This window comes from Carya illinoinensis, chromosome 9 (genome assembly GCF_018687715.1).
Source record: "Carya illinoinensis cultivar Pawnee chromosome 9, C.illinoinensisPawnee_v1, whole genome shotgun sequence".
Classification (NCBI taxonomy): Eukaryota; Viridiplantae; Streptophyta; class Magnoliopsida; order Fagales; family Juglandaceae; genus Carya; species Carya illinoinensis.
In genome coordinates, this window is record NC_056760.1 from 38,826,519 (window position 1) to 38,849,786 (window position 23,268).

Sequence of the window (23,268 nt, forward strand, 5' to 3'; positions counted from 1 at the left end):
AATGGGCTGACGAGTACTCTACACGCCTGGTCTACACGCCTATCAAGGGTTCGTGAGTTTGTGCTGACTCAGATTTAGCCATCCCTCGCCCACGTGAACTTGGCGCCAGGTCCTGTTGTTTTGCGGGGCCCATTTCTACATCCTATTGTTTTTTCGGATAATGGTGTTTATATTTCATACAACGCAATTTATATTTTTTAATATATAAATTTTTTCTATTTTATATAATAATTTTTAAAATATATCATATATCAACTTATTTATTTTTTATTTATCTCATATTTTAAAATGTATCATTAAAACTTAATTTTTATTTTATTTTACATATTAAGTTTTATATCATAGACCAACTTATCTATTTTTTATTCATACCATTTAAATAATTTTTTTATCCTTTTTAATTAATTTATCTAACTATCAATAAATTTGCAATATTCTTATTTTTTTAATATTGCAATATATTTTTATATATAATGTAATATAATTTAGTCCTGTACACAACGGATAAAAATATATATAATCCAAATAAAATTAAAAATAAAATCAAAATATGAAAATATTGGATCAAAATTTTATTTTAATAATAAGTAATATTATATACGGTTATAGATTATAAAAATGCTCCATGCTCTTTTTAAAAATGAGTAGAATCTATAATTAAAAAATTAATTTTTTTTATATAAATTTTATATTTATTAATTACATTTTTTTATAAAAAATACACGATATTTATATAATTACAAATATTAAAAAATAACTTTATTTTGATGACTCTTGACTTTTTATAAAAGACTCAACAGTGATCGTTTCGAGATCGTTTCTCGTGAAGTGATTGCCCAAAGATTTATCAATTAGAAAAAGAATTTTCTTCTTTATCTCGTAATGATCTTTAAGTCAATCTTTACTACATTATTTAAGTGAATTGCTTGATTATAGTCCAGTTCCATCTTGCTCTCGTGGTGCCTTTCGGGTTCTACTCGAGTACCAGGAACGTCAGATTCTTATGAAGTTTCTCATGCTCTGTAACACTATGAATCAGTAATGAAGGATGTTGTAGGTGAATACAGTGAAAGGGATGGGTTTGCTTTGCTTCAAGGGTAGGCTCCAGAAGAATTTAGAGAGAGAGAGAAGAAAGAACAGTTAGAGTTAAAATGGGAATATTATAAAGGATAACACTATATACACAGCTGATTTTTATAGAAATAATCTACCGATTTTATTTTTATTATTTTTTATTTTTTATTTCATAAATAAGGAAGTATTTATTTTTTAAATAAAGTAAATATTTTTTTAAAATAAAATATTTAAAAATATTAAAAAAATACATGTAAAAAAAATTAAAAACAAACTCATTAAAATGACTAATGGTAGATTTCAAAAAGAACTAAAGCCTGTAGTGCCACCAATACCAAAAATGACTTCACGGGTACTAAATACTAAATGAAAGAGAGAGCCATAGATGGCTCGTACTAACCTATAAACAAGACTATAGTATTAACTAACGGACTAACAACTCAAACAAGCCTTTTATTACATCTGGGCCCAAGTCCCACGCGACCACATTACCCTATGGGTATAACAGTCCGGTCCAGGCTTATTTTGGACAAAATTTACACAATTGGTATATATCGATTTTATATTTTTTAAAATTGATTACGCACCGGTTATCTTTTTAAATTGGTATTTTGATTTTATCAATTTCTGGTCTAATTTTAATATAGCATATTATATATATATTATATAATATAGCATATTATAGTATATAATACTATAATGATAATATATTATATAATATAGTATACAATTTAATATTATATTAATTAGTAATTTATCATATAATATAAAACTATTTTTTATATATATTTATATATTATATATAAAAATTAAAAAATATGTATGAACCGGTCCGATCTGGTTTTAAAAAAAGAAAAATCGGAATTGGACTAATTTTACTAATTTTAAAATATATAAAGCGGGTATCGGACCGAACCAAACTTGATACCTGACCTAACCCATCGGTTTTGTTTGGCTTATCGATTTACCAGTTTTTTTTACACCCCTATAACTGGCTTAAGAACTTAGCTTCACTTCTCCTCTAACTCTTTCAGTTCTCATACTTCACCTTCCTTCGTAGATCTTTTCGCCTTAGGATCATGTGTGACATAGCCACCTCCTTTAGAGCACCTTACCCATAAGGTGCGGGAATGAGAGTTTGATAGCTTCATATGGTTCTCGCATTGCATCGTCTTCAAACATCCCATGCCATTGAATCGAGATCTCAGTTTGAGGAATATTCTTCACCTGTGAATCCTCTGATCCAACACCTTCTTAGGCTTTGACTTGAGTAATCCGCAAGTCCCCTAGAGGGATGGTTCGGATAGCCATAACTTGTCTTCCAAGCTTTTTCTTCCACTAAGAGATATGAAAAATAGGGTGAATAGTGGCGATATTTTGTAGCTGTAGTCTACAAGCCACCTCTTCGACTAGGTGGGTCACCTAAAAAGTCCCGTAGAAGTATAAACATGATGATAACAAATCAAGAAAGGGTTGTTTATGGTCAAGCATCAATAACAGGTTTGTTCATGATTTTCATGGACATGGTTAAAGCTGATGTGAGAGAGAGAGAGAGAGAGAGATCAAATACGTAGGTTGGTTAAAGAGGTGTTGTTTAAGGAGTTTCTAAGCAAGCAATCAATTGATCGAGATGGTCCTTTTGTTTCTTCTTCTTCTTCTTCTTCTTCTCCTTCTTTTTTTTTTTTTTTTTTTTTTTTTTTTTTTTTTTTTTTTTTTTTACATTTGGGAAATGGGGGTTTTGAACTCAAGACCTCCATTTTGGAGGCTGGGGTGTTATGTCAATAAGGCCACAGGCCTTTGACTAAAGATGGTCCTTATCAGGGGCGAGACTGTGTTGTAGATTGGGGGGTTGGGGGGGGCACCCAAAAGTTTTAAAAATTAAGCATATATATTGTATAATTATAATTTTAAGTGTAAATATTCTTAAAATACTTAAGGTTGCCCCCTAACACTTAAATACACGAAGTATCACTTAAATATCATTTATAATTTTGCTACATACAAGCAAAATCGCATACTAATCTGTGTACCAATACTAATTCCTTCGTATTTAAAATTTAAATTAGCATTGTTTTCAATAAAATCTACTTTTTGACCAATCATATTAAATTGGTATACATATTAGTGCACAGTTATGCTTGCAACTAGATTTTTTCTATCATTTAAGTCCATTAGCATAATAGTCTTGATTTGACATATTAAAATTAGGGGTGCTACTCGCATCATGCGGTGCGGGGTGCGGGGCCCCCGCATGATGCGGGGGATGAAATTTCATCCCGCATCCCGCCCCCGTGAGGCGGGGGCGGGGCCCCCCGCTCCGGTGCCGGGGGGCGGGGCGAACACCCCATCCGCCCCGCCCCCCGCCCACTTCAAAAATCCCATATTTCAATGGGCTTAAAAAAAATTTTTGTGTCTAAAAATATTATTTTTAGACCCAAATTATTATATAATTAAATCTTAAATTAAAATTTATATATATAATAATAATTTAAAAACTAATAACATAAAAATTATGTTACTAATTTTTAAATTTGTTAAATTTGTTCACAAGAATTACAAGAAAGTGAGACTTGTTCATCACAAGCTTGCATATGCTATGGGCACCCTAAGCCTCATTTATATAGAACTCTAAGGTCATACAAGAGTCTTACTTGAGCAATGTGGGACTTACTGTGCTTGTGATGAACAAGTCTCACTCTCTTATGATTCTTGTGAACAAATTTAACAAATTGTAATATTATATATATATATATACAATTTGTAAAATAAAAATATATATTTATAAATATAAAATATATATATTTATAAATATAAATATAAAATGCGGGGCGGGGTTGAGCCCTGCCCGCCCCCCGCCCCGGCATGTGCGGTGCGGGGTACCCCATCCGCCCATGCGGAGGCGGGGCGGACGGGGGCGGGGTAGCTGGGGGCCCACCCCTAATTAAAATGTCTAACTCGCACATGACACAATGTGTTTTCTTCTTTCAGCTTTCACCATTTGAGCCTGAGAGGGTAGCATTGACACAACTTGAAAGAGTAGCATTGACACGACATGCTAAAAAGTCTACTTGACTACCTCTATGACATTCGTTTTACTAGACCGAACGGATTTGAGAGATAGCATAAACAATTCTTTTTCAAATTTGAGATTGAGAGGAAGCAAAGCAAGAAAAAAAATCCACAGAATTTGGAAGTCTAACCCAACACCATAGACAAGAAAAGCATAAATGGTAAAATATCTAATCTCTATATCTCTTTATTTACCTTTGGAGTGCATTGTGCGGTTTGTTTCATAACAATTATGTCATATAAGTATTTTTTGTTTTTATGAACTTACATAGTTACATGATTTTTTATTTTTTATTTTCTCAACTGGGCGATTCTCGACTTCCTTAAGTTTTTTGACTACCACCGTACATAATCTTCCTTTTATAACCTTTGAGATGTTTTTGACCACATATTAAATCCGTTAACTAGTTAGAAGCTTCAAAAGAGTTTATTTAATAGTTAAAAAAAAAAATCTGGAAGATTCTTGCATATGGTAGGCAGATGATTGATGAGAAGTTTCTAAAGAGAGTATGTGATATTACCTTTTGTGAAGAATTTATTAGTTATTTACGTGCTTTTTTTTTTTTTTTTGGTTCACTTATTGATAGTAATACAATTATACAAAATATAAAATAAAAATCTAACTTTTATATCATTAAGTACTTTTTAGGTTTATTTTTTATCTATAAATTTATCTTAAAGCTTAAAAAAATATGAATAAGCCGAGAATAATTGTATAATTTTATGACGTATGATTATTTATTTTATATAGTCATGTGCAAAAAATACATATTATTTATGCTGACACATACCGCACATTTTGCCAATTGCCTCCCGAGACACCAAATCCTAGTTTCGCCCTGGTCCTTATATATTATTATATTAGTTTTATTTCTAAAACCAAGATTAATTAATCCAAGTCAAGCTTGGTTATAGGGATTACGTAAAAATAATCTCATAAATCGATATGGTTTGATGTGATTCATTATATTATAAAATTAACTTTTATTATAAAATAGATCTAATAAATCATATAAAAACATGCAATTTGAAATATTATTTTGTATAATCTTTTGGAAAATGCTTTTTGCAAGCGCGGGGGGAGTCACCGTGCAGTCGATGCCAACGTGGCAGGAATGAAACGGTTTCGTTTCACTTCAAATTTGCATTGCATTTTACACTTCAATTTCTTTCTTTCTTCCTTTGCATTTTACACTTCGATTTATTTCATTCTTCCCTCTCCCGTCTTCACGCTCGTGACTCACTCCATGAACTCGTTCAACCTGGACCACTTCGCACTCGAATCGTATCTACTCAACCAACAAGAAATCTAAGGTGAACTCTTCCAGGTACCGCAACACCTCCCGATGACCCGGAAACTCACTTAGGTCCCCAGAAACTCACTTGGATCCCCACCCTGTTTTTCCAGAAATGGGTAATCCAAGAAATCCATGAACCAGCTTCGAGCTCGCATCAGTTCTACCGTTGTCGGATTTGCCACCGACAAACCTACCCCCTCTCTCTCTCCTTCCCACAGTCACAAAGGTTAGCCATTTCACAGATCAATATTTTTTTTTTTTGGCTCTGTTTTCGTGGGGTTGGGAAATGGTTCATGGGTATGTGATTTCGTGGGGTTGTTTTTTGGTGCAGCAATTTTGTGTAGCAGATCAATATTCTAATTTTACAGAGGAAGGCACATATATATATATATATATATATATTTTGTGAGCTGTGAAATGGCATATTTGAGTTTTGAAGGAAAACTAATGTGAGAGATGGGACAATTGAGGAAGGAGAGAGAATGGAGAGAAGAAAAGGATTTAAGGACAGTGAAGGAAGGAAATCGATTGAGTGAAGAAGATGAAGATGGAGCGTGTTGTGGGGAAGACGAAGAAATGGGTCTGAAATATGAACTCTCGAACGACCCGGTGGCCTTCTCTTTTAAGCTTACGAGCGGCGAGTAAGCCGGCCATGCCAACTCCGATCATTGCCACTTTTGCAATATACAAGAAGAGAAAACATCATAGCTTTTAAAGTGTTCTGTTAAGAAGAGAAAATAAGAGAGCACAAAGAAGAAGAGCTCTCTGTGTTTTTCTTTATTTTTATTTTTATTTTAATTTATAAAAATTTGACTGACGTGACATATTTTACTGGACGACTCCCTCGGGATTGCAACTCATGATTGTCCCTAGTAGGACTGTAATCTTTTTGTAGTTATAGTAGTAGCCTAAATTTAATGAAGTAATGGATTTTTAGCTGCACCAACTATAATTAATGGTCCTTCTAGAAGACTAGAACTAATGACCCCACTATCTTAATCCACTCTCGTGATAAAAGTTGGCTTAGGAGGAGGAACCGGATGCAATAGCCATTAAAACAAAAGCCCTGATTATCTCTACACTTTTTAAGTTTTTCCTTCAGTTTTTAGGCCCTTTTTTTTTTTTTTTTCCGAAGTTTTTCATTGTTGCTCAGATTTACACCTTCCTAGCATCCATTATCACTCACCCCCACCTCACAGTAACCTTTTCTTTGTTTTCTTTTTGGTGAACCAAGCCCCAACCCCATCATGTGCGCGCATAAGCCTAAAGGCTAAAGCACACAATCTACCTCCTTTAAAAAATCCCCCAAACCAATACGTGTGCCAATAATATATATATATATATATATATATATATATATAAACACAACAAACCAACACTCGCAATCAATATGCAACTTGGAATCTGAAACAGTGCTAAGAATTGATATAGTTATGAAAGGGGCGTTATAGCCACATGCCTTATGATGAAGTGTGTTGTACACTTGTACCTGCAACTTCATACTCTTCATTAATGCACCTTTGCTTAGGCGTCTGGGAATAATGATGCCAGATTATTGCTTATCATAATGATGTACTACACACAGGAATACTAAAAAACCCGAGATTTTCAACTTGCAGTATAATAAAAAGCAAGACAACAATATAGAACTTGGAGTCCATAGATGCAGATAACTTAGGTGATGTGGAAGTTGGCACATCTTCTTTTTCTAGTATTCTTTAAAAAATTAGAGGTTTATTCAATAATGTTTGTGGTCTCTTGTATGCTAGCTGAAGAAGAAAAGCAGCTAGTCTCCCTTGGAAAACCAATGATGGGTGAGGTCACACGAGTAAAAATGTTCATTGACTGCCTTCACATATTCAATTAAAGATGTTGAATAAAATTTTCTGCTTTAAAGGTAGATGATAGACAAATAAAATCAACCATGCAGGCGACACTTTTGAGATAATCCGAAGTTAGGACCGTTTCGTTAGTTTGTCCATGTCTTCTCCGTGATTGTTTTTAACCCCTTCCAGTTGGTGATATTTGATGAAGTTTTAACTGTTTCATTGTTATTGTGATGCGTCCTTCGTGATTCCATGGAAGTTAGGTTGCCAAGGGCCGAGTAAATCATGTTTGGATGGAATATCTCAAGGGATCACATAGCAGCGCTATCTTCTGACCAAGGAAGAAACAAGGACATTGGTAGCTCATTATGCTGATAAAAAGTGACTTACACGCACACACATACCCGAGTTTTGCAGGCCTTCGGGCTTTTGTCATTGTAATGCCTTTGAAATTGGGTTCCTATCATCATGGTCACTAAGACCGTGCATTCCAGAGTCCAAATAACACCAAGATAAACAATTGATTGAAGGAAATAAGTAAGGGAAGGGAGATATACATCATCATTATATTGCTTACAATCCTGCAAATATCTGCCTTGTTTATTACGACAAATACATGATTTCCAAGGAGAGACCTCATAGCTTTTAAGAGCGAAGGTTCTGGTTGAATTACAGAGCGAAAAAAGAGAGGAGAGGGTAATATATAGTACAGTGGTCGTCTACTTGTCAATTTGGTTGAGCTTGCCAAGACCATTGCAACGAGCGCACACGATTTGTGTCTGGTCCTTCCGTGCCGCATTTGCCCTCAGTGCTGCCCCTCCCTGCCGGACAAACCCTGCTCCATCGCATTCAGGACACCTGTTATATAAAAGAGCACATATCAAATGGTATTCGGAACAAAACTGAACAAGTAGTAATTTTAGATTGTCATTTTTTTCACTAAATGTCTTCATATATTAATTACTTAAACGCTAGTCATTTAAAATGCGATATATGATAAAAGTGATTGGATCACAATATCTAGAATGATGTACAACATTTCGTTAATCGAAGAGGGAATTCTATACCACACAAAAGCAAAAAACACATAATGTAATGTTGTTGGAATCCCCGTATGTAATTTTATATCGAGTAATAACAGCAAAATTAATCATCAATATAGAACTTTATTATGTAAAATCTGTTGGATATCCCAATTTTCAAACATCTTTTACCTTACTTTGGTCCCATTTTTGCAATAAGCATATTGAGTAAGATTTATAAGTTTGAAATCAATTCAAGAAACCAGCAATATCAGACCTCAATAGGGGGGAAACAAATACAAGGGAAATCCCAAAAACTAAAGCAAGAAGAGAGGAAGGTGTAGTTACAAGTCCTTGCGGGAAAAGAGGATAGGAAAGGCTGTTCCAAGGAGGGCAACCGCAACAGCACCAGCAATCAGGTAGGTGGTGCCATCTGCGGACACGTCTCCAACAGCAGCAACCACAGTTGATAATCCCCTTCTCTTCTTGTTTATGTCAGTCCTTTTCCACGATATGGCCGTTGAGCCACCTTGTGCTGGTGGTGCACAAAAGCCAGGGCGAGAAGGCCTAGCTGCAAATGCTGATTGACTCTGCGCTTTTGTGGGGAAAATGGGCTTAAGAGCAGCTACCGATACCATCTTGTTTAACTCTAATAAATCTTCTGCACTGTTGAAAAGGAAGAGATGAGAGAGTTGGGAGTTGTTGGATGTCAAAATGACACGCTGCAAGGATTTTTTTATGCAAGGGTTTGGCTGACTTGCTGTGTTTTCACAGGGTTTTGCTTGCCAAGACTAGGATAAGGCCACGTCAGAAGTCAAGATTCTTGCTGTTTTGTGGATAAGGTTGGGTCCCAACCCCTTAACAGATCCAAGAAAACCAACCTCTCATTTTTTGCGACGTGGTTTTACTGCTTGATGCTCAACGTGTTGCAAGTGCTTGTAAAGTTTTTCGCCATTACTTTTAAGAAATGAACTAAATGTGTTGGTGCTTTGCAGAACTCCTACTCGTGCTGTGATTCAACAACTATGGTAGCGTGACTGGAGCTCAAAGTTGGTGTGTGGTGTATAGATGATGGGTAGAAAAATTAATTTAGTTTAGATATAAACAAGTCTTTAAGCTCTGCATTCCGTGGCCAAAACATCCACAACTTCTGAAAGTTTCACGAACTGGTATTTAGAGCATTAGCATAGTTTCGCTGATGCGCACAGAAGGGAAAAATCAATCAATATCTATTAAACTCGAAAGAGCCAAGAACACACAGAGTCCATCAATTAAGATTCTTGGTTTCAGAGAAAGCTTGATAATTGAGGTACATGAAACGTTGACACTATAAGACGAAGGACATACAAAAGTTTGGTGTAATGCAGGTATTATAATATGATCTTATGTCCCGCTCCCATTATTAATATTATTATTATTATTTTGTTGTTTTTTATCATAACTCATCAAAGGAGCTGGCTTTACTAGCTGCAAACTCTCCCGCTCGGTATTATAGCATTCTCAATTTCCAACTTTTGTTTCTCTTCCCAGAACTTCAAAAAAACATGATGTTTTATGCATTAAACAACGGTGTGCTATCAACTAATTATCTCAAATGGGTGCATCGGGTAATGCCAATTCAAATGTACCCAAAATACAGATACGCGCAGGGCACAAATAGACAGGCTGCATACCAACAAAAGAGAACCTCAAGCTCGGTCCAATGTTTATCCGGTTGCAAAAAATGGCACCAACTGCTTGCAGTACACGACGCCCTCATATTTAATGCACTTTGTTGTATGGATGAACTAACAGTAGTTTCAAGAAGAAAGCATAAAGATAAGAATAGTTGGACTCGAATATCGCTTCGCAAAAATGAGCTGACGGCAAATACCGGTGACAAACCATACGCAGAACAGCATTTATCCTTGTTTGGCATTTTATTTTCTTGTAACGTTCATAATGGGAACAACAACCTGTGGCTTTTTCTTCACAGAAAGGCACTCGTGACTCGTCTTTCTTTTTTTTTGATAAGTAATAAAAGCTTCATTAAGATAAAGATGGGCATAGCCCAGGTACACTGGAGGTATACATGAACATACACCTATTTAAGAACTAGAAACAGAAGCAAGAAAATCATGGCAGCTTAGGCCATTAAAATCTAAAGCAATGGCCCACAGAAAAAAAGTCTTCCATAAAAAACACCAAAACTCTTCCGAGGAACGTTCACGATCCTCGAAAAGTCTCTCGTTTCTTTCATTCCAAATACACCAACAAATACAAATAGGAGCCATCCTCCACAAAGATGCAATTTGCGGAGTCCCGGTGATTCCTCTCCAGCTTGCTAAAAACTCTACCACCCGACATGGCATTACCCAAGCTATTCCCATTCTGTTAAAAAATAGGTTCCAAATCTCACTTGCAAACTTGCAATGTAGGAGTAAGTGGTCCACGGTCTCTCCATTGTTTCTACACAAACAGCACCAATCCACAATTATCAGGCCACGTCTTCTAAGATTGTCAGTGGTCAAAATCTTCCCTAACGCTGCTGTCCAAACAAAGAAGGCAGCCTTGGTGGGTGCTTTACTTCTCCATATATTCTTCCACGGAAACTTGGGTCTTTGTTGCATGGTATTGGCTTCGTAAAAAGAACGTACCGAGAATTTCCCCTTTCTATTCGGACTCCAAAACATCACATCTTCAGTTGTGGCAGCAAAGGGCACACTGTACAGTAGATTCATAAATTCCAGCAAGTCATTGACTTCCCAATCGTTTGCATCCCTGGTAAGGCTAATATTCCATTCCTGTGTGTCTTGATTGATCACCCTTAAATCAGCCACCACCGCTTCTTTTTCCCGTGCAATAGCGAAGATTGTGGGATAGGCATCTTTTAGGACCAGATCACCCACCCACCTATCCATCCAAAAACTGATCCTTCTATCATCTCCCAAACATAACCGGATATTACGAGAAAAGGAATCCCACCCCTTCCTTATATACTTCCAAAGCCCCACCCCATAAGTCCCCCTTCCCTCTCTTGAACACCAACCCCCACACTCACTACCATACTTTATATCAATCACTCCTTTCCATAATGCTTCCCTCTCAAAGTTATACCGCCACAACCATTTACCCAATAATGCCTTATTAAAAGCCCTTATGTCCCGAACCCCCAACCCACCATCTCTCAATGGAGTACATATCATATCCCATCCCACCAAGTGATACTTAAACTCTTCTCCTATCCCCCCCATAGGAAATCTCACTGAAGTTTCTCCAATCTCTGCGCTATGCTAGCTGGGAGTGGGAATAAGGATAGGAAGTATGTAGGAAGGTTAGATAGAGTACTTTTGATCAAAGTTATTCGCCCCCCTTTTGATAAGTATACCTTTTTCCATCCAGCCAGTCTACGCTCAAATTTTTCCAGCACCCCCTCCCAAACCGACCTTGCTTTGAACGAAGCCCCCAATGGAAGGCCCAGATATTTCAAAGGCAAGGAAGAGACCACACAACCCAAGATATTGGCTAACCCCCTGATATTATTTACTTCCCCCACCGCCACCATCTCCGTTTTAGCAAGATTGATCTTCAACCCGGACACGGCTTCAAAGCAAAGCAAAATAGCCTTCAAAGACTCTATATGACCTGCCTCTGCCTCGCAAAATAATAAAGTATCATCTGCAAACAAAAGGTGAGAAATAATGATGGAGTCATGATTGCCCCCCACGTTAAAACCTGAGAAGAATCCACCACCTACTGCCGCTGACACCATTCTACTTAATGCCTCCATCGTCAGAACAAATAAGAGGGGAGATAGAGGATCTCCTTGCCGCAGCCCCCGCGAGCTATTAAAGAAACCCACTGGGTCCCCATTAATCAAAATCGAGAATCGCACCGTTGATACACAGTGCCTTATCCACCGCCTCCATCTTGCCCCAAAACCACATCTGTCCAACAAATAAATCAAGAAATCCCAATTCACATGGTCGTACGCCTTCTCCATATTAAGTTTGCACAAAATACCTGGGCTTCCGGATCTTATTCTACTATCCAAACATTCATTTGCTATAAGAACCGAGTCTAGGATTTGCCTCCCCTTCACAAAGGCGTTTTGAGATTTAGAAATGATCTTTTCCATAACCGTGCTCATTCTATTGGCAAGAACCTTTGAGAGTATTTTATACACACTGCCCACAAGACTTATTGGTCTGAAATCAGGGACCTCCATTGCCCCAGCCTTTTTAGGGACTAAAGCAATAAAAGTTGCGTTTAAGCTTTTTTCAAACTTGCCATGCGTATAAAATTCTTGAAAAACCAGCAATACTTCTTCTCTCACCACCTCCCAACAAGATTGAAAAAAAGCCATAGTAAAACCGTCCGGCCCTGGTGCTTTATCCTTATTCATTTTCTTAATTACTTGATGTATCTCTTGCTCTTCAAACGGTCTCTCCAACCAATCTCTACTAGTTTGATCTATGGTCTCAAAAGCTAAACCATCTAGGGTCGGCCTCCAATCATGCGGTTCCGCTAGCAACTGTTGAAAATGACCCACCACATGTTCTTTTATAACCTCTTGATCGGAGAAATTTTCACCATTAATATTCATAGACTCAATAGCATTGAATCTCCTATGCGCATTAGCCACCCGGTGAAAGAATTGTGTACACTTATCCCCCTCCTTTAGCCACAAAGTCCTTAACTTTTGTCGCCATGATATTTCCTCCATTAAAATCAATCTTTCTAATTCAGTAATAACTTGAACTTTACGATTATTCCCCTCCCCTACTCCCTCCAAGGTTTGTAGCTCTTGAAACAAAACCTTTTTCTGAGAGTTCACATCACCAAAAACCTGTTCATTCCATATCTTCAAATCCTTCTTCAAAGCTTTCAGCTTTTCCGCCAAAACCTTACTCGGATTGCCTTCGAAAGAATATGAACTCCACCATTGCCTAATCAAATCCACAAACCCCTCAACTTTTAGCCACATATTCTCAAACTTAAAAGGCCTTCTACCCCCTTGTATGCCACCACCATCTAACATTATGGGAAAATGATCTGAACATATTCTCGGAAATCTTTTCTGACTTAGGCCGGGGTATTGTGATTCCCACGAAGGGGAAAGAATAAATCTGTCCAACCTTGACCACGCATGGTTGTTGGACCAAGTAAATTCCCCCCCCATCAACGGTATATCCATAAGTCCCATCTCGGAAATGAAGTCTGAAAAATCTGCCATGGCTTGATTTTGACCAGTCCCCCCTGATCTCTCACTAGAAAATCTAGTCACATTAAAATCTCCTCCGATACACCATGGCGCTTCCCACCACGAGCATAACCCAGCTAACTCCTCCCAAAGCAACCTCCTTTCGCTATCTATATTAGGGCCATAAACCCCAGCAAAAGCCCACACGAACCCATCATCTATATTTCTGAAGAGACATCCCACCGAGTGTTCTCCCACAAACTCTTCCCTGATCTCCACAACCCTCTTATCCCACATAACCAGGATCCCTCCGGAAGCCTCATTCGACGGTAAGAAATTCCAGCCTACATAAATGCAACTCGACAAACTTCTAATAATTCTTTTATCAATCTGCTTCAACTTTGTTTCCTGTAGACAAATTATATCCCCCATCCATTGTCTTAATAAAGCTCTAACACGGAGACGTTTGTTAAGCTCGTTAAGTCCCCTAACATTCCAGCTTATAATTTTAGGCTTCATTTAACAGTTGATCCGACCCTCCCTTTATTTCTTCCACGGCTTGCACTCCCCTCCTTGCCATCATAGTTAATGGACCAGGTGAGTCTCCTTAACTCCCTCTCTCTTTTGGACCCAGCCCCATGCTGTCCTGCCTCAATGGCTATAATCAATGCTTTGAACTGTTCTTCATAACCCACACAAGAGATTCCCAAACAATTTTGAAGATCCTCTATCTTTTTCATCAACCATTCGGATGATCTAGTAGGAGATAATATGCTGATAGGAGTTGGATCTGCAACGTCTTCTTCCTCCCCCTCTAATTCACTATCACACGGGTCAAACAGGACCAGGTTTCCCTCCCCCTCTATTTTCTCCTGAACTGCCGAGGTCTCCTTAGTCACCAAATCTAAGGAATTCAAACCAGATACCTCATGTTCCTCCCCAAACTTGCATACTTCTCTCCAAGAACTGATATTAGCTTGCACGAAATCACTTGGCATAGAAATAGCCATTCCCTCCACATGCTGGTCAACCACGCTCAGAGGCAGAAAATCTCCCTCTATTATTTCCCCTGGTTCTAAACTCAAACTTGCTCCTATTACATCACAAGCCTCCATCGGCCCTTTCTGTATCTGTTCAGACCCCGAAATCGACGTCTTCTGTGTTACTGGACATTCCGTAACTTGACCGAGAGAAGGCTCTCTCGTCGTCTCCTCCTCCAGCGACGGCATCGACTTCGGGCCACCACCTGAATGCTCTCCTCCCTCCATCGACCCTGTCTGTCCGAGACCAGGTCCGAGACTCGGGCCCACTTGATGCGTATCGGGCCCCTTGCAGAGACCCACAGCCGATACAAGTTTTCGGCCAGCCACAATCCACTTCTTGCGTGGGCTTTTGGAAGGTCCCAGCCCGATGGGAATCATTTTCCCTTTGCCTTTCTGTAACCCATTAAACATATCCTCCTCACCCCTTATTTCCGATTCTTTTCCAATTTCCTCAGAGCCCACCTGCATGGGCCTTTCCTCCACCTGACCCAGACCCACATTCCCCCCCTCCTCAACGCTGCGTTTCAATAAAGCCAAAGACTCTTGCAAAAATCCCACTTGCTTCTCCATATCAGCCAACGCCTGCACCACAGTTTCCATATTCAACCCCGACACCCCTCTGCCATCCCCTACGCAACAATGTCTCTTCACTAGAGAGGAAAACTCAACTGCTCCCTCTGCATATTTTGGCGCTCGAGACACGACTTCACTGTACGAAAGGGACTGGTTCCTCTGCAACGATGAAGAAATTTGCAATGGGAAACTACCCTGTTTTGCCCTCCCAAACCAGAGAATGATGCTGTGAGTTCCTTCAGCAACTCCTCAAGGTTCCTCCACCCCACCCCTTTCCTTCCTCAAGGTTGCTCAAGGTTCCTTCAGCAACTCGTGACTCGTCTTTCTTATACCGCTCTAATGCTTATCATTTAGCTGCAGAGGAAGTTCAGAATATGCTAAGAGATGAACACACAAGAAAATGGGCTACAAGTTCGACCTTGCCTGATACATGATTTCATAGAACATTCAAACGATGAACATTGTCACTTGCTCAATGACAACATTTTTATGAAGGAGAGAGCAAGCTGATATGTATTATTGGGAGGCATACCACATGACTAGCTATAAGTTCTAACTGAAAGCCAACTTTAACAGCATAGCTGTCCTCCCCTCCTTCCAAACATCCTAAACGTAAATATTTACTAATTCAAAAATTCCCTTTCCTTGATACTGTCCGAGGTGTAGTTATAAAACAGAAACAGGGTAAGTTATAAAGGTAGCCATGAGTGCGAAGTTTCACACTAGCTACTTATTAAATTGTGCTTTATTGTTGAATCTAAGGAAGCTTCAAATTGACTAGGCTTTTTAGGTTATAATATAGATGTGACTAGTGCTTTCTATTGGTTGTTACATATGGAATTAGAGCCACCTAATAAAACCAGTCAAGTGATGCTAGAGCAGTGTATGACACGGCACCAACGAAGATGTCAAAAATTTAAGGGAAGTTTGTTAACACCCCAACCCCACATTGAGAAGAGGGAATAACTTGCATAAATTGAGTAGTAGGTTATAACAATAGTCGCAACAAAATCCCACATTAATTGACTAATCTTCTGGGGTCATGATTAGCGCTTTCCCATATAACTTTTCGCATTCGGATCCAGAATGAATTCCCTATTTGTTATTAGCTGAATACCAAAGTTGGTTTGCTCCTTTAAGATCGAATCCACACTGGATCACATGATCCATTTTAGGGGGGAAGCAAATGCCTGCCGATTCTAGTGTTTCATATAGATTTCCAATTCCCACCTTATTCCTTTGTAGAAGAGAATTCTCTAACAGAAGATGCGCATCAATAATTATAATCTCATGCCAACATAATTTCTTGTGCCCCCATCTTATTCTATAATTTCAACAGTGCTGGTACAGTGATGTAATCTTAAGTCCTCTGCAGGCTCTACCTAAGGTGTAACCCATCCAACGTAAGCAAGAGATGCTTAAATTCAAGAGCCAGACTGCATGGCATTAAAAAGGGGAGAAGCTTAACATCATATTCTATCACTTATTGCAAGAACATGGAATGAACTGCATGAGTCAGGCCATATTTCTTGGATAGAATAAAAATAGCTTTAAGGGGAAAAACAAGTCTTTATCACAAGTTTTCCACATCAATTCGCTATGAAAACTGACCTGTGGCAACCAGCTAAGATGCCAAATTATTGCAGCAGCCCCTGGTTTCTAGCACTTCTGCTGCTTAACTTCAGTTATGAACAACTTTCAAAATGAAAGTAGAAGAATTCGGAATAGTTTGATAGAATTAACCAAAGTTCTTCCTTCCTTCATCATAAGAATAGGTTTAAAAAAACAAATAAAAGATACCCAACTAGTATCAGGGTAATCAAGAACATTGTCTTATGAATGTACTGCAAGCCGTCTATGCAAACAATAAGCTATGAGTGCATTCTACCCAACACCTGTTTCCAGAAAACTATTGAATTGAAGATGATCAACAAGGTCTCCTCGTTAACTCTTCTTCTTCAGTGGCTTTGCAATCCCTAAAAAGTAATAATGACCATGGTCCCATCCTTAACAACCCGTTTGTGAGCCAAACACCTGTTATAATACACACTAGACCCGAAGGAACCAATCACTTGGACCAAGGAAATCAAAACCTAACAAATCCCAGCAAGTAGGCCCTTTGTTGTTGAAGATTGGCATATTGAGTCAAGTACACCCAAAAGCAGACAAGACCACCAGAGCAGACCATGCTGCGGGTGAAAATGTCAAGAACTTCTGTAAGAAAAGGCCAATATTACATACCAATCTGCTTCTAACGATACATTACGAGAAAAAGGTAACTGTTCACGATTGTAACAAAAACCAGCGGTAGGACTATATGGGGATTAAAAGTAGTACAGGAACAGATACACGGCCTAGCACCTCTGCAACGTCCGAAGGCCTACTCTAACTGCATAACTATCTTCTTCTCCCTGCATCAGTCAAAAATCTAATGGCCAGCCAATTCCAAAATTCTCTCTTTGACGGAATTGTGAACAGAGAGATTCCTCAACTCTTCTTTAAAGTGTTGGTATGTACAGAAAGTAAGATCATACAACATACAAGTTTTGAAAATTTCTCTTACTGCAACAATTTAGGTAACTCAATAGATAAACTTAACAAAGAATACAACATTAAACAATCAAGATTCACCGAGTGGGATCATCCAAAGCCACAGGATGGCCGCCGCGCCTCCTCCACGAACGATTAAACACCGCATTAGAGCCACTCCTCCTACGAGTTAGCCCCGGTTCAGAACTCGAACGAGAGGATGATGAAGCAGGTCTAAGCCGACCGAAAAATGATAAGAAGCTACGAAACGCACGTCGCAGTCCACCGGTTTCCCTTGAGCTTCTCACACTCGTCTCCCACGAAATCCTTCTGGGAACACCACCAGTGTTGAACCCACCATCTACCTCCGTGTAAACGACAGGTAGCTCACGCTCCGCGGCTCTTATTCCCCCAGTAAACCTACCAACCGCAAACCCACCACCAGGAAGTCTCCAAATCGTCAATCCCACGGCCTCTTCGTCTCGAGCTCCATCAGGCTCCGGTGAATTCCTACCGCTCCCACTCGCACGCACATCCGTGGGCAACTCGTGCCGACACACCGGACAAGAATTCCTCATGGAGAGCCACGGTAGTATACAATCCGAATGGTAAATGTGCTTACAAGGCATCTCCCGTGCCTCCGAATCGAGCTCGAATTGTTCCTTACAGACCGCGCAATGCGACTCCGTCGAAACGTGGCTCGCGACGATCTTGATAATAGGCATCGATTCAATAGCAGCCTTTGACGCGGGTGGGTGCTCTAACCGCCCGACTCCATTTACCTCCAACTGCGCCAATTGGTCGAGAAGGCGGTCGAATCCGGAGCCCATCAAGAACTCCGACATGCTAGTGGGTAGAGGCCGGAGCCCCGAACCAGCTCCATCGTCGTAATAGAGCTCAAAATTCCCTCTTTCGGGTTCATTTCGGCCGCCTCCATCTGCAGGCCCACGGAGGACGATGACGGGGTTGAAAGGCGAGCGATCCCCACCATTCCTACGGCTGCGCTGGAGTCTCGGAATGGCGTTGTGTTCGGGAATGGGCGGGTCATCGATGTATACTGAGGCAGCGGGGAACCGGTGGAGCGGAGATCGAGTCGGGGTCCGGATTTCTTCGACAAATCCACCACCGCAGTCGGGGCAGAGGAAGGTGTCATTGGCACGGACCCGAACCAGTATGAATCGGTTGCATCTGTAGCACCAGTAGGAGGAGCCCATCGAAGCCATCGGGGAAATCCGCTGGGAAAGAAAGAAACAAAACCCAGAGTCCCCCTTTATCTCAAATCTCAAATAAGAGGAAAAAAGGGTAGAAATTTCTTGGTCAAATCCGAGAAAAGTCTATCAAAGATTAAAACTTTCGAATGAATTCGAGACAAAGAGATCAAGAAATGGAATGAGAAGGTAAGCGAACACGGAAAGAGAGTCACTTCTTTGTCTTCAGAGATCGTGATAGTAAAGAAAACAGAGAAATTGAATTCCGGTGATCCATGAGGAGGCTAATTGAGGAGGAATTGAGAAGCACCGAAAACCTAATTTCTAGGAAATGTATTGAGGAAGCGGGGAGAGAGAGAGAGAGAGAGAGAGAGAGAGAGTCGTGGAAAAAGAAAATGAGCATATGAAGAAGCATATGCTGAGTGGGTTAGCTTGGAGACCTCCCTCAACGCGTCACAATTCAAGCGTGTTGCCCACGCTTAAATTACTGAATATTTTTCATCTTTTTCAATATTTTTCTTATTTCTTTTTTATAATTTTTTAATTCTTAAAAAGAAAAATATAAAAATAATTTATTTTTTAAAATTATAAAATAATAATAATATTAACAATTAAATTTTTAATAATATTTTATTTAATTTTCATTTTAATTTATTATCCAAACGACACTTAAATATCTTAAATATTTTTATTTTAAATATAGATATAATACTATAAAATAATAAATACGAAGTTATTTAAATTTATATGAGTCAATCCAAGATTTCATGCAAGTTGTACCAAACTTTATACAAATTATACTGTTTAATAATTAATCATAATTTTATGTTGATGAATACGACGTTAAATATTTTCTAAATATTTAATTTTATAATTAGAATTTTTTATTAGTGAGGATAAAATTTATAAAAAAAAGTATTATATACTATACTCTCATTTTTTTTATTATTATAATAAGATAAAAGTGTGATATAAATGTAATATATGGTATAATTCAATTATAAAATAACTTAATTTTTTTTAATGCTTATAAATCTTGAAATAAAAACTGATAGGTTTTTCTTTTATGATTTTTATAAATGTTTCAGATTTTATCAAAATATCGTTTAAAAGAAATAAATAAATATTTCTTGTTATTTTTTTTTTCATTATTTTAACTTTTTTGGCTTATTGTTTAACACTTTTCATTTTGTTTTTTTTCAATTGGTTTGTGACATTCGCATGCGCATATGTCACAAATACCACATCACAGGCCGGGCCTTAATTGGGCCCGAAAACTATAGATCAAGCCCACTAACTTTACGGTTCTGATCTCAACTCTCCACCGCTCTCTCGCAATCTCAAGACCTTTCCTGAACCCTGTATTTGCTGCCTACATATACTCTCTAATTCCAAAGCAAGGATTTTTTCTCTACATTTCAGCTTTCCTCGCTAACCAAGCAAGGAAGAAGAAGAAGAAGAACGAAGCAGAAGAAGAAAGGGCGTTGTATTTTTTAATTTTAGGGTTTTTGGGTTGTAGTAATAATGGCTAAAGACGGACCCAACTGGGAGGGATTGCTCAAATGGAGCCTCGCTCACGCCGATGGTACTCAGCCCCCTCGTAATTTGAGGTATCTCTCGTGGTCTCTTTGATCGATTCAAGTAAACTAGTCTATGAATTAAATATCATTTCTCGCTGTTTTCTGAACTTTTATTAGAAGCAAATTTCTCTGTGTAACTGGAAATCTAAGGTTCTTATAGATAATCTTGTTAGGTGATCCAACAGTATTTAAATTTGAAATGGGCGTTGATTAATTTGTGTTTATCAGTGAGGAGGATCGAAGATGGTTCATGGAGGCTATGCAATCACAGACTGTTGATGTCGTTAAGCGCATGAAGGAGATAACTCTTGTTATGCAAACACCTGAGCAAGTCTTAGAGGCTCAAGGAGTGACTCCCGCAGATATTGAAGGTGACAATGACGAAAGCCTAGTTTTATTTGTCCTTTTTTCTCCCAATTTTCATGCTGTTTTTATGGAATATTGATTTGGGCTTCTGTTCGTGGTCTTGTCTTCTGGTAGATATATTGGATGAGTTACAAGAGCACGTGGAGTCTATTGACATGGCCAACGGTAAGTTCTTACAACTGGCGGATGTTTATATTGTTTTATAAAGCTTCTCTAATGGTGTTATTACATTGGCGGATTTGGGAGTTGTATCTTATGGTACTTGCTTTTAGTTGTAATATGCGAATGAGTGCTTGTTAGTGACTATCATCTTGATGGTTGATATCATGTCCATGTATCGCACTATGTAATCATATGTTCTCCAGGTCTTTTGGATGCTTGACACTAAATTGTCTAGTCATTTGCCTGCTGCTATATTCCTAAAATGGTTTTCATTATGTATCCTATGTGCTTATTACAAAGAATTTTTATTAGCTGTTCCTTCAATCACTCGAGAGGGAGAAAAAGTTGCTGAAGTGTCTGGCTTGCTCTTCTTGAAAATATTTTCGAAAAATACCCATGTAATGTCATGCCATTGACTGATGTTAGGTAAAATGAGGAATTGATCCAATTTGAATCAATCTTTTATGATAATAAGATGTTGTCGTTGGTTTTTTATATTTAACATCAGATGTGATAATTTTTAATATATATAACCTTAGTGTGCACTTCGTTTTTTCCTTAGACTTATTACTGCTTTAGTTATGTTCAAGAGTTTGCCTCATCTTTTTGGCTGCTAATGCATTTGTGCCAGACCTGCACTCAATTGGTGGTTTGGTCCCTCTTCTTGGTTACCTGAAAAACTCCCATGCAAATATTCGGGCAAAGGCTGCTGAAGTTGTAGCAACTATTGTCCAGAATAATCCCCACAGTCAAAAACTAGTCATGGAAGCAAATGGCTTAGAACCTCTCCTCACCAATTTTACTTCAGATCCTGATGTGACTGTTCGAACTAAAGCACTTGGGGCACTATCTTGTAAGCACTGACTTTACCGTAAAGAACATCTTTTGTGGTTAAATTATAGTTGCTCAGGCTGTGACTGATATATTTAAATTTTGCTTTTGGGTTGACTCTGTAGCTTTAATCCGGCACAACAAACCGGGTATCACGGCATTCCGTCTAGCAAATGGTTATGCAGCTTTGAGAGATGCTTTAGGTTCTGATAGTTTGAGATTTCAAAGGTAACTTGTGGGAACTATTTAGTTATGTTGTCATTTTCTTTTTCCGTTGTGAATGAACGAAAACTTGAAAAAAAATAATGAAAAAAAGGCCGGATTTGAATATATTTGGTTTTAGTATTTTGAGGTGCATATATAGTTTACTATATATGTTAGATTAGAGAAATGATATTTGCAATCATGGAGTGTGTGAGTGCCATGAAATCTCTTTGAAAAAAGTGAGTAAATACGGGACCTACATGAAAAGAATTAATTTTTTAATAATGGATCATACTCTTTTTCAAAAGGATTGTACGGCGCTTGTGCACTCCACGACTATATCTAGCATTACTCGTTACTTTAACTTTCTTAATCTAGATTTCTTAGAAAACTAATCACTTTTCAGGAAGGCCCTCAATTTGATCCATTACCTACTGCGTGAGAATAATTCAGATTGCAATGTAGTAAGTGAGCTAGGCTTTCCTCGCATGATGATGCACCTAGCTTCAAGTGAAGATGCAGAGGTGCGAGAAGCTGCGTTTCGGGGTCTTCTTGAGCTTGTTCGTGACAAGACAGAGGGAACCAATGGCAGTCTAGGTGAGGAAGATGAAAAATTGAAGGAGCTTCTCCAAGAACGGATTAAGGGTATCAGCTTGATGTCTCCTGAAGATCTTGTGGCTGCTAGGGAGGAGAGGCAGCTTGTAGACTCCCTGTGGAATACTTGTTACAACGAGCCATCTTCTCTGCGAGAGAAGGGGCTTCTTGTTCTTCCTGGGGAAGATGCACTTCCACCTGATGTTGCCAGCAAGCATTTTGAACCACCTCTTAGAGCTTGGGCTGCAAACCCGTCTGCTAAAAGCCCTATTTCTGAAAAGAAACAAACTCCTTTGCTTTTAGGACCAGGTCCCCCGCCTGATGCTGCAGATGGTCGGAATAACTCAGGTGAAGGAGAGGATACCAATGGACAGTTGAATGGGTAAACCGCGAGAGAATATGGGGCCGGAGCAAGCCTTTGGAGCGTGGGATATTTTGTTCCCCTAATGTATCATGCCTTTCGTTATGTATTTTTTCAGTACATCGATCCCCTGCCTTGTTCTCACATTCGAATCTTAGGAATGTTGCCAGAAGTTCTCATTTGCTTTTTGCCGTAGTTTGATGCTAAAGTTTGAAGTTTGGTAGCCTAAATGATGTGACACAGGGATTGTTGCATAAAAAAATGTAGAAAATATGTTTTGCAACGAATGAGACCTTAATGAGTTACTGTGCTGTAGAATCTAGTGTTTTTCGAACGTTTGTCTTCC

General features: G+C 38.6%; 3 protein-coding genes across 3 annotated transcripts; 1 reads left to right on the top strand and 2 right to left on the bottom strand.

Annotated features, from left to right (window-relative positions):
- Positions 1-7,805: 7,805 nt before the first annotated feature.
- Positions 7,806-9,044, bottom strand: LOC122275884. Its single transcript, XM_043085192.1, has 2 exons — positions 8,638-9,044; positions 7,806-8,125 (listed from the first exon to the last, which is right to left on the bottom strand). Exons 1-2 carry the CDS (start codon positions 8,925-8,927, stop codon positions 7,987-7,989), a joined length of 429 nt encoding a protein of 142 aa, XP_042941126.1. The 5' UTR covers positions 8,928-9,044; the 3' UTR covers positions 7,806-7,986.
- Positions 9,045-17,530: 8,486 nt separating this feature from the next.
- Positions 17,531-19,232, bottom strand: LOC122275883 (E3 ubiquitin-protein ligase RDUF1-like). Its single transcript, XM_043085191.1, has one exon. It carries the CDS (start codon positions 18,837-18,839, stop codon positions 17,715-17,717), a length of 1,125 nt encoding a protein of 374 aa, XP_042941125.1. The 5' UTR covers positions 18,840-19,232; the 3' UTR covers positions 17,531-17,714.
- A 937-nt stretch (positions 19,233-20,169) lies between these two features.
- On the top strand, positions 20,170-23,256 carry LOC122276477 (hsp70-binding protein 1-like). The gene is made up of 6 exons (XM_043086235.1): positions 20,170-20,434; positions 20,633-20,775; positions 20,885-20,935; positions 21,564-21,785; positions 21,889-21,991; positions 22,374-23,256. The coding sequence occupies exons 1-6, from the start codon at positions 20,349-20,351 to the stop codon at positions 22,945-22,947; spliced, it is 1,179 nt and encodes a 392-aa protein (XP_042942169.1). The 5' UTR covers positions 20,170-20,348; the 3' UTR covers positions 22,948-23,256.
- Positions 23,257-23,268: the final 12 nt, after the last annotated feature.